The sequence below is a fragment of the Marmota monax genome, unplaced genomic scaffold (assembly GCF_021218885.2).
Source record: "Marmota monax isolate L192 unplaced genomic scaffold, Marmota_monax_Labrador192_F-V1.1 WCK01_AAM20220418_F8-fsc00055, whole genome shotgun sequence".
Classification (NCBI taxonomy): Eukaryota; Metazoa; Chordata; class Mammalia; order Rodentia; family Sciuridae; genus Marmota; species Marmota monax.
Genome location: NW_026695205.1, coordinates 10,517,501 through 10,528,922, shown reverse-complemented (window position 1 = coordinate 10,528,922; position 11,422 = coordinate 10,517,501). Strand labels below are relative to the sequence as shown.

General features: G+C 52.7%; 1 protein-coding gene across 1 annotated transcript in view; it reads right to left on the bottom strand.

Annotated features, from left to right (window-relative positions):
* Nucleotides 1-383: 383 nt before the first annotated feature.
* The window catches only part of Ildr2 (immunoglobulin like domain containing receptor 2), a 58,123-nt gene continuing 47,084 nt past the window's right edge, over nucleotides 384-11,422 (bottom strand). The window contains exons 8-11 of the mRNA XM_058574404.1: nucleotides 9,623-9,736; nucleotides 5,881-6,097; nucleotides 4,429-5,038; nucleotides 384-3,408 (exon numbers count right to left, since the gene is read on the bottom strand). Coding sequence (XP_058430387.1) covers nucleotides 3,373-3,408; nucleotides 4,429-5,038; nucleotides 5,881-6,097; nucleotides 9,623-9,736 — 977 coding nt within the window. The 3' untranslated portion in view covers nucleotides 384-3,372. The remainder of the gene's footprint in view (nucleotides 3,409-4,428; nucleotides 5,039-5,880; nucleotides 6,098-9,622; nucleotides 9,737-11,422) is intronic.

The window sequence follows — 11,422 nt, the reverse complement described above, 5'->3', positions numbered from 1 at the left end:
GGGTGAATGCTAACCATACCTGTTTCTTCAGCCTCTCTTAAAGGCCACCTGATTGGGGTATTTACACGACGTTTTGCAGACTATTGGAAATACATACAGATGTGCCTGGGGTTTGAGAGGCAGCCCCTTCCCATTCCGGTGTGCCCAGTCCTGGGCCGAGTGCAGAACAAGTACACTCTGAGAGATGAGAGGCCATGGTGGAACCTGCCTGCCTTGGGCAAGGTGGGCACAACCCCCCGAGCAGAGTGGAGCCTGGAGAGGTGGACACAGCTCACACCAGCATACCTGGAAGCAAGAGTGCCCGCAGGCTGCAGGCCCCCTGTCGCTCGCCCCACTCCCCAACCCAGTTCACCTCTTTTCAGTTCAGACTTTTGAAGACTGGCTTTTCAGATCATTGATTGAGCATGTCTTTTAATGGGATGATGGACAAACACACACAACACTTAAATATCAAAATATTCCCATTTAAAGAAACTTTTAAATCTCTGGGTTTAATGTAATTTATCCGTAGCACTATTTCCTATCCTGTGCACAAACTCCAATTCTTTCTCGGGCCCATCTCATTTCCCTTATTAAACTGCATGGCCCCAGTGGTCGGAGACCACGTCTTACACAGGACTTAAGCCCCAATAAAACGTAGGAAGGAAGCTAGCATCCAGGCCCTTCCTATGCAGGACGCAGTCTTCAAGGGGAATGAAGAAAGGAGGTGAGAAAAGAGCCTGGCATTGAGAAGAGCTGGCTTTGCCTTGTTTATTCACCTTACACCTTGTTATACACCCAGAGACGGCCGCCTTCTGTCTGATGGGTGACTCCTGCAGCCCCACAGAGAACAAGCTGGCCCCTGTGTGACTCCAGCAATTCCACCACCTGCTAGGTTCTTTCCACAGCCCTCTACCTTTGCATTTTTTATTTCCTGTCTTTAGTTTTGTGGTCTTTGAAATTGTAGGCATCCAATTTTAATAACTCTTTCCCACTGCTCTCCTCAACTGTCACCAAAATCTCACATGTCCCTGGCTTTACAAAGCAACACATTGGGTCTCTGCAGCTGGTGCTGTGGGGCTCTTTGGTGGTGAGAAGCCTGGCACAGTGCTCAGTTATAAAGCCGTAACAGCCACTGCAGTCAGCTGTCCAGTGCTCAGCAGAATGGCCTGAGCAAGGGAGATCCAGGGCTGGCAGCATTTTCCATCTGAACTGGGGCCCAGATAGACCAGACCTAGGCTTTCCGAGGCCAGGGACATTGTCAAGTCTGAAACTCAGCACCAGGGTTATGGCTTGTGTCTTCCAGCCCTTGGAAGGGCCAGAACTGGGCTGAACTGTCCTCATGGTTCCTCTGGGACAAGCCAGAGAGACCTGAAGTCCTTTGGTAGGCCAGTTCTCCTCTGTGCAGTGATCCAGCTCATCCCTCTGATCCTCCCCAGCTGCTTCTTTGTAACACTGTACATGAAGGACCTTTTGAAAATGTCATGAAGAACAGAAACTAGAATGGCACTCTGTGGTCTTGGCAGGTGGCTCTGGAGAAGACCAAGGAGGTGCTGAGCAAGCTTCTTCAGAGGCTGTCCACGGACCCACGGACAGGGAATGGACCACTGCTGGGTTCCGAGATGACCAGGACGAGCCTCCTCTGGTGACTCAACCCAGCCACATGTTCCATCACAACAGCACAGGGTGAAAGGCTGTGATAAAAAGGAAGTGGAGGCTGAGAGACACCTAAAGTGGATGGAGGAATAGAATCAGGGCAGAACATGCCAATGAGAAGAGTCAGTTTTGTCTTTGAAGAAAAACGAACACAGAGGGTGCACCAACTTCTCCTGCCTTGAGAAGGGATCAGCAGCTGGCCCTGCTCAGCTAGGCCATTCTTCCATGGTTTTGGCTGGACTCTCACATCTGCAATCAGCGGAGGGCAGACAAGCTGTCACACAGGGGGACAGGGGTAACGAGGCCCTTTTCTCTCATCATGCAGCAGGAGAGTCCAGGCTCCTTCTCCTGGTGGTGGCTGCAAGGTTCCCAAGAGCAGCAAGCGAGGACAAACTGAATGCACAAGAACCTTTCAAGTCTCTGCTTAGGTTACATTTGCTACTGGGCCATGGTCAGATCAAACCACCTGGCCAACTCCAAATTCAGGGGTGGATAAAAAGACTTCCACTTCTCAGTGAGAAGGGAAAAGTTCTTGGCTATTTTTGCAATCTACAAATTACAAAATCCAAAAGGTTCTTGCTTTGGGATTTAGGCAAGAGTAGGAACAGGAAGGACTCCTTTCTGAGAAGACGATACCCATCATCTGCCAAAGCATCCTTGCCGGCAGCCCAGTGATGCCAAGAGCTGCGGGCTCACCCCCAACCATGGCAGAACCAGGGTGGCAGAAAGAACTCAGTAAATGAAAACCAGGAAAGACTGAGTGGCAATTATGGGATGATGCCCCACATCCAAAACATAATCAGACTGGGCATTCTTTTCCTCTCGAATTCTTTCTCATTCTTTTCCATTGTGCCTAACTTATTTCTCCTCTTGTTTTCTCTCTCTTCTCATCCATGTGTGCAATTTAAGCATTACCAAAGGCACCTGATGACAACTTAATCAGAGTTCAGACAGGTGGGGCTCTGTATATGGAACCAACCTATGGCAAGTCCAGGAGAGGAGAGGAAAAGAAGAGCCCATAAGGTGCAAGACTCAGATGTTGACAGGTGCAGCAGAACGAGAAAGAGCAGTGTTATGTCCTCAGAATGAAAAAAGAAATACCACTTAGACAGGTTTTCAAAATAGTATACTACTCTGTTATGTCACTGGAGAATTGTGATTCAGAACAGCAAATTGAAGCCACTTCTATGATAGTCTGGGAGGTCACTGTCACTGAGGTCACCAGAAGCTCTCTGGTTCTAGTGTAGTGACAGTCACTGGCTAGTGACTGGGAAGCATTGGGGTAAAAGGGATATTTTGCCTTGAAATTATCTCCGCCCACCAGCGGGCCTTCTAATGGCAGTACATTCTTCAGTTGCCAGGCATAGCACGGGAGTACAGAAAAGCATACTGTAGGCTCAGGCAGTTTCTGGAGACCAGCAGTCCAGGGCTGACTCTTTCTGACTAGGAAGTGAAGTCCTGGTTCCACTCAGGAAGGAGACTGGGCAGGAGAAACTGGGGGAGACACTCGGTGTGCGCTGTTGCACATGTGGTCTTCTTGATGAGCTTCTCAAACCAGCTAGAGGGGCACTGAGGTTTGGAATCAGCCTCCTGAAAGGCTGCCTCCTGTCTCCGGCCGAAGCAGAGATGAGTAGATCTTCCAAGGTGGTGGCCAGAGAAGGTCCTGGCCTGCTGGCTTGCATCTTGTCGCTGTAGTCTGTGTCTGACTTCTGGTCCTCCAAAGACATCTTGAAAACATCAGACCACAAGGGACATCCTGGTTGGAAACTCACTCTGGGGAAAAGCAGAAAGAGTCCAACATTAAACTAGAAGATACTTAAAGAAAGCAACAACACAAGGGTTGGCTCACTGGGCAGAGTCCAGAACCTGTTCAGAGCAGGCACATCCTGACTCTGAACTTGTGTTGATGTCCCCAAGCCTCAAACGGGGCTGAAGCCCACAGCTAGCAGACAGAACTCTGTTCCCTGCCTGCAGAATAACTTACCACCGCCTTAAGAATAGCTACTGTGTTTACTGCATGCTCCCAGTAACAAGGGAGGATGGTGTACTATAGACCTGAAGCCCCTGACAGTTTCCTCCCTACTCACAGTACTTTGGCCATTGCTTTCTTCTATTTAAAAAACAAAAGGCAATTGTTTGGAGGGATTAATGACATGTCAAGCCTTTTTTTCTGTTGCTATTCCTTCTCCCTATACTCCACACTAAGGAAAATCTCCCTTGGACTCCGGAAAAGCTACATGGCAGGGAGGCGGGGTAACTGATCAGGGGCAGTGGCTGGAAGCCACTCTGGCACCTCACTGTGGACATCTGGGACAGACCCCCGGTGTTTGTCTGAGGTCCAGGTCTCACGTTCGGCGGCTGAGGGACAGAGCGGGTTGTCTGCACTTGGACAGCAACAGTCTACACAACCATTCAAGGCGGGGGGAGGGGGGGAATAAAAAGGAATTGGACAGCTGGGACCCAGGATTTCCTGCACATCCTGGGGCACAGCACACAGCTTACACTCAATAAAATGTCAAGGGAGGAAAGAAAAAGCAAGCTGTCCTTTGTAAAGAGCAGGGGTTCCTAACCTTCTCTGGATGGGGGCTCTTTCAAGAACTTTCTGCGAGTTAGGAACCCTCTCCCCTCCCAGAGCGGGCGGGCGATGGGGAGAGTGCGCCCAGCACCCCCGCGCTCAAAGCTCCTTCCACGCCGCCTGGCTTTCTGCCCTTCCTAACTCTGCAGGGCCACGTGCTCCCTCCCTTCGCCCGCGGCACCCGCGAGGGCCCAGACGCCCCCGCGACCCCCGCCCACCGTTTTCTTGGCGGGCTCCTTCTTCCTGCGCTTCTCCGAGCCGCCGTGGTGCGGCAGGTCGCGGCTGCGCCAGGACGGGCCGCGGCTCAGCTCCCGCTCGCTGTAGGGCGGCAGCGTGTCGTCGGGCTCGAGCTCCGCGTCGCCGGGCCGGGACTCGAAGGGGGCGGGCGGCGACCAGGCGTAGTAGGAGGCGCTGCGCGGGCCGAGCTGCGCGCCGCGCCGCGCGGGCGTCTCCAGGCTGCCGCCGCGGCCCGCGCCCTCGGCCCGCTCGGACGCGCCGTCCAGGTACGCGTGCTCGTACTTGCGCGCGGTGCCCGGCGTGCGGCTCACCAGGCGCGGCAGGGGCGCGTCCTCCGGCCAGCCGCGCTCTGCGTCCAGCGGCTCGCGACTGCGGCCGCGCCCGTACAGCTCCTCCAGCGGCCCGTCCTGGAGGAGGCCCGTGCGCGCGCGCTCGAAGCGGCTGCCGGCCCGCGGCTCCAGGCCATTGCCGTCGGCGTGGCGCCGCGGGCCATACGAGTCGGCGAAGGCCGCCAGTTCGTCCATGGAGACTGCGGGAACCCCGGGGGCGAAGTTCTTCCGCGACAGCATCTCGGACTTGGAGCGCTGCTGGCTGCGGACAGAGGAGTGGTGGGTCAGTGGTCAGAACCGCGGCCCGGGCGGGCTCGGGCTGGCCTAGAAGCGCACCGGCTCCTGGGCACCTCCCGCTGTCCAGCGAGGGCCCAAACACGCCTTCTGATCGCTATGATGAGCCCTGGTTGGCCACGCGTCTCACGCCACCCGCTCTACGCCCCAGCCAGCGGCAGCGCGCACGGCTGGGGCCCCAGGAGCCTCTGCAGTTTGGGGGTACACTGAGCGTCCTGTTTCGCCCTCCAGCCAAGGGCCAAGTTACCTCTTGGGCAGAGGGACCCCTGCAGTTGGTGAGAGTGAGAGGCGATGTCGACTGTCCTTCAAGGTAAAGGCAGTAAGTGCCATTCATGGGGATGCGTCCAGGAACTGGGTAGACTCAGCCTCCCTATGCTTGGTCTTATCAGGCTGGTAAGTGCCGTAGCATATGGAAATTTGCCTTCCCAACTTAAAATGGTATATTACTGGTGGCTGCCTGTGAGTCACGAGAATTAAGTGCAACATTATAAAGCGTTGGCGTTTTACCTTTCAGGTAACAAGTGATCAAAAACCACGGAGATGATGGGAGATTTCGGAGGTTATAGGATAAAATGTATCAGGGCAGAGTTACGTGAAGGTTCATTAAGGAGCCCAGAGTTCACATTTTCAAAAGGCCTCGAATGATTACTTCTATGCAGTCCCTTCAAGAGTCCTAAGGTCCCCTTGACTAATAAATGTGAGAGAGGGAAGCTCCCCACAGGATAGAAAGAGACCCAGAAGGAGGGACGGTGCTGTTTAGCAACAATCTCAGTTCTACCTGCTTCTGCTCAGCCCCCTGGCGGCCATCACCTGTGCCGGAAGCTCTCCCGATCCTCTTTGTTATACTCCAGGGCTGAGGGTCCCCTGCTGGCCCCACTGCTGCTTCCCATGACACCCGACCAGTAGTCAGGATTGCTCTCCAGGTCCCCAGACACGGGGAATTGCTTGCTCCTCATCTGATGGTAAGACTGGCGGAAGCTGCTCTCCTCTTCATGCAGGGAGCTGAGTTCTGAGATGGTGTTGTTATCTGCAGGGACAGAGATTTCTCCGTGTTAGATAGGAAGGGCTGAGACCAGAGGCTCCACAAACTCCCGGCTGGGGGCGTCAGGCCTGTCAAGGGTGGGTTGTTCACCTGCAGGTGGTATTTGTGTTTTTGGCAGCAGGAACTGGCTCCAGTGGGAAGCCTACCTGCTTACTGAGAGGGAGGAGTCCTGCCTCTTCTTGGAACAGCAGAACAATTGTTTTTGTTCCACCTAAGGCTAGCTTCCCAGAACTCAGGCTCCCTGCAGCTGGCCTGGCACATCATCATCCATGTATTTTTCTTTTTCCTGTATAATTATTTGGTGAGTTGTGATAATCCCAGGTATGTTGGACCAAAAGGGACAACGAGAGAGAGAAGCACATCTGACAGCATCTTCCCTGCTGTTGACCAGGGCCAAGATGGGGCCTCCAGAGCCAATACTACCACAGGCCTTCGAGGACTGCTCTTCTGCCCGCTTTCCACTGAGCCCTTCCCCACGCAGCAAGAAGCCCACGAGGTCAAGGGGAGTGCATGCCAGCATCCATACGCCTACCTTTAGACCACACTCACCCAAGTGGCACCAAATCCACTCTCCAGGCCTGGAGAGACTTCTTCCCGTGGCCCAGGAGCATTCCAAGTGTGTGGCTGCCATGGGCAAGCTGCTGTTTGGAGGTGTGAGAAGGACAGGGGGTGCCTGTGGCCTGTGGGCCTCCATCTGTGCTCTGGTCCCAGCCTAATAATGGGAGGGTGTGTGTCTAGTCATAGCTCCCTCCTTCCCTAAGGGGCTTTTTGCAAAGCACTTGCAAAAAAAGGATCAGAACCACAGTTGGGAAGTTAAAGCGGGGGCTGGGGAGGGAGGGGGCTGCTGTTTACAGAGCTTTGAAATGGATTGAATTTCATTTTATTTAAAAAAATAAATTGGGTGAACCTATTTGTAATGTAACAGAATCCATTTGTTTTCCAAAATCTTTTCATTAGGACTTTGAAAATATTATTAAAAACAATATTTACTAGGTTTAAAGCCTGGCTATTGAGCAAGAGGTAAGCCAAGATAAGATGTGGGAAGCACAATGTGTCTCAGGTTCCCTCTGATTTTCCCCTCTGAGCTCCAACAGTCCTGGGAAGAACAGAGAATTTTGCCTAGCAGTGCGACAGGCCCTCCCCCACACCAAACCTCCTAGCCCCTGCTTGCCAGGAACACAGCCTTTACCTTGAATGCCATTAGGTTTCATCACGTGATCAGTTGGTTTTGAATTATAATCTGATTTTTAATTGTTTTCTATCTCTTAAGAAACTTTTCTCTAAGTTTCTGCTTATTTTAAAGGAAAATAACTGAGATACTTTTGATTAATCAATTCTAGAATATTCCTTCTTATGATTCCTATGAATTCCAATTTCCTAGGAACTATACAGAAAAGAAATTTAGATGAGACCTCTGTAAAGTAATGTTGTTGGCTCAGACCTTTCCTTAAATTTCAGGAAACATGACCTTTTTCATCCCTCAGGTAGTGAGAGCTATCCCTGTTTCCCTACTCATGGAACAAACTGTCCAGGATGTGCATTACACTAAAATTGCTGCCACTAAACACAAATGTCAGCATCCCCACTTCAGAGACAGCCACTGAGGTAGCTCTAAGGAGAGGTAGGCAAACTGTGAAGGGCTGGGCTTTGTGAGCCACAATGTCACAGCCACTCAATTCCACCATCCTACATGAAGGCAGTCAAAGAGTATATATAAGTGACATGGTATGGCTGTGTTCCAGTAAGACTCTATCTACAAAAACAGAAGCTGGGACATCTTTGGAGCAGGGGATATTGTTTGCTGACTCCTGCTCTAGAATGTTCGGACTTGAAACATCCCAGGAGCAACCTACCACTCAAAAGGGCAAGGCAAATAAGGACCATCCTGCCTAGACCTGGGCCTCAGACTCCCAGCCTGACTCCCTGCTTAACCTGAAACCATGAGATCCATGTTACAAGACCTCCAGGAGGGGCCCAATCTGGAACCCACCCTAGGGTTTACTTTGCTCTTCAGAAACAGAACCAGCCTTTCAAAGTAGAGCAGGCTCTGTTCCTCTTCACCTCCATGCATAGTTACTATAATGTCAACGCGCAGCTTCCAGTGATCTGGGCTCCCGTCCCCCACTGGCCCTGAGTACTGGTGCTGGCCACTTTTCCTCTTTGCCTCACTGTCCTCCTCCGGATTCAACAACCTCAGAGTCCTTTCCAGTCGCAGCAGTCTGGAGCCCTAGGAACAAGGAGGCTGTGGTCGCCCCAGAAACTACAGCTCACAAGCTTCTTTGGTAAAGATCACAAGACTGGGACTCAGAAGAGCTGGGTTCCACCCTGCATCTGTCACTGTCCCCTGGCCTTCTGTTTCCTCATGGTTACACTGCAAAGGTTGACCAGGCAGTCCCTAAAGTCCCCAGTAACTCTGAGTTTCCACTACCTTATGACCGGCTGGCCCCTGGAGACCATCTGGGTCAATCAGACAGGGGAGTCACCACCTGGACGAGAATCCATTCTTTAGTTTTAATCTTAATCGTTAACTTTTTCTCTGAGCTGTGAGATGCACAGATTTCCTGCCCAGGCTTCTGGATTCCAACTCTGTCTGCCCCTTACAGGGATCCATGACAACACTGCTACCACTAGTTTGTCAAGTGCAGTGACATCTGCATTCCTGACATTCCAATCTGGAGATGGTCTTTTTATAGACCGCTAGGTGGGAGGGTGCAGCAAGGGCTACAGCAGACGGCTGGATTTAGAATTGCAAACTGGGTGGAATATGTTGTCCTTAATCTGAATAAAGCTCCTGTAGTCTGGGACTGTTTCCCCAACAATTCCATCAAGTCTGTCTTTGGTTCCAAGAAGAAGAGGGTTCAAAGAAAGCGCGTCGTGACCCACTGCCATGCCTGCCAGCACCCTCTGGTAACCAGCCGTCCCCCTCAGCCTGCTCTGTTCTGCATCCCAAGACAGACAGTCATTTGGAATCCACCCCAAAGAATCAGCTCTGTCAGCTGCGAGTCTCCAAGGGCCCCACCATCTCCAGACTTAGTAATTACAAGTTCTCTGAGGAGAGGAGCAGCCTCCTCCCAGCCCTCAGTGGCCACGTTGGGACCTGGGGGAAGGCAGCTCCCTTTCCCAGAGTCACTGTGTCAGGCTCCTCTGACTCTCACGAGGTGAGTGGGAGGCTCACTTCAAGGCTGGGCCCCTCATGCTGGAAGACAACTATCGCTGAGGCTCCAGATGCTGTCCTTGCTCTGCATATGACACTGGGGACGGTGTTTGATAACTCCTTCTAACCGTAGGGTTAGGAAGCCAGGTGTCCAATACTGGCTGTGCCCTGGAGACACCCAACATAAAACAAGGGTGCGCGACTGCCCTGCTCTTCACCCCAGAAGCCCCTGTGCTCCCTTTGGTGTACGAGAGCTGCCAGCACCCCAACAGCTGTGGCTCTGCAGGCCCCGTCGCTGCTGGAACAGCCACTCAGTCCTGTGTGACGCAGAGCCCAGAAAACCAACAGATGCTCACATCTGCCTCGCATCCTTCTGGCTGGGTCAAACTGAGCCAGCTCCTTCTCCACATAGTACAGGACCTTCATGGAGTCTCTCTCTTTGTCGGCTTGGATCCGGTAACCTTTGCGAACTGTCGAGAAAGCACAAGAAGGTGATCTAAAAAGGAAAATAGGAGGAGAAGGAAGCTTCCATCTTACCAAGGTGACGACGTGGTTCCCCACGATAGCAGTGCCTTTCAAATCACCCGGAAGTCATGATCCACACACACACAGGGCCCAGACCCAGATCCCCTCTTTCAGAGGGTGGCACTGGAATGGAGGAACTAGAGGTCGACAGCAAAACTCCCCTGCAGCCTAGTGTCAGTCATTTGTCACCACTGCTCCCATCTTCTGAGCCTCTCCAGCTCCACTTAAGTCTCACCTGCTCTAAGCCTGTGCGTTCCACAGGGCAGGCTAGGGGGTGTCTACACACTCAAAGGATTTTCTCGATTCGGGACCCTTGTCACCCCACAGCCTGAGGCTCACACCTCCCCTAGGTGGGAGGAGCTCAGGTACCCACACATCACCTCTAGTCACCTGGGAGGTGGCCCAGACATTCCCTAAATGGGGGGGGGGGCTGCCTAAGAGCTAAGATTCGATTTTAGACTCTACGCCCAGTCGTACAGAACAAATGTGAAACACATGGGTTTCCAATCACGGTTCCACTTCATTCTTCAGCATTTTCCTTCTAGGAAAAGGAATACTATATTTTAGACACCATTAATTCAACCTGCAGCTATGTGGTTGCAAACAGGTGCTGTTTTCAGGGCTTAATAAAATACCCAACGAAAGCAGTAGAGATACATTATCTCCTCCTGTCCATCATACATTGTCAGGGCCGTGTGAGCCCTGGACCACCTGAGTCTAGCCCGGCGTCAGTCCCGAGTGTAGTCGGACATCGGCAACCTACCGCACAGTAGGAGAAGCGGGGATGAGAGACACAGGCACGATGGGATGTGGACCGAACAGTAATGGGAAGGGGATGGCACAGGGTACTGCTCATGCGCTGGGTGCTGCGCTAAGTGTTTCCACTCATGCCTCCCAGTGCCCCAGGAAGCACTGCTCTTATCCTCTTCCTCTGGCTGAGAAAATCTGAGCTCAGGGATTTCACCTCTTCTCCGGAATGACCTGGAGCACCCAGCTGGACGGCGTGGTCCATGTGACTGACGCTGGGCTGACCCAGGGCATCCTGCCTCTCAGAGCCTAAGGAGGCAGTTGAAGAAGATGGGTGAAGCCCGGGGCAGGCCTGCTCTCAGGTGACTGCGGCTGTGCAGTCTGCAGCTCGGACTGTCTCCCGGTCAGGAGGACTGTCCGGCAGATGGAACGCGCCGGCCAAGCCCAGGCTCCCTGATCCCAGATTGGGGCAACACCAGGAGCAAAGCATGTGCCTCCAGAGGAAAGCTGCTTCACAGTCTCTGGACACACTACACGCACGGCGGACAGCGCTCTCTCCATGGAAGATGGAAAGGAGAACCCACAGCCCCCTCTCCCCAAGCCAGGCACCAGAGACAGGGAAGCCGCCCGCCCACACACCCACCGGCAGGTGCACTGACTTTGGACAGGAGAACATACTGGGCAGTCCACATCCACCTCGAATTGTGAAATAAAAGGGAAAAATGAGAAAAAAGTTAACAAGTCTGATCACATGCTTTCCAGTGGGACCTTTCCCAGAGTTAGATCCCTCATCCTTATGTGGAAGCAATTATTAGCAGAAATGATTTTATTTATCAAGCTACACGTTCTCCCATCTCTGCAGAGGCGTTAGCAGAGTCGCACAG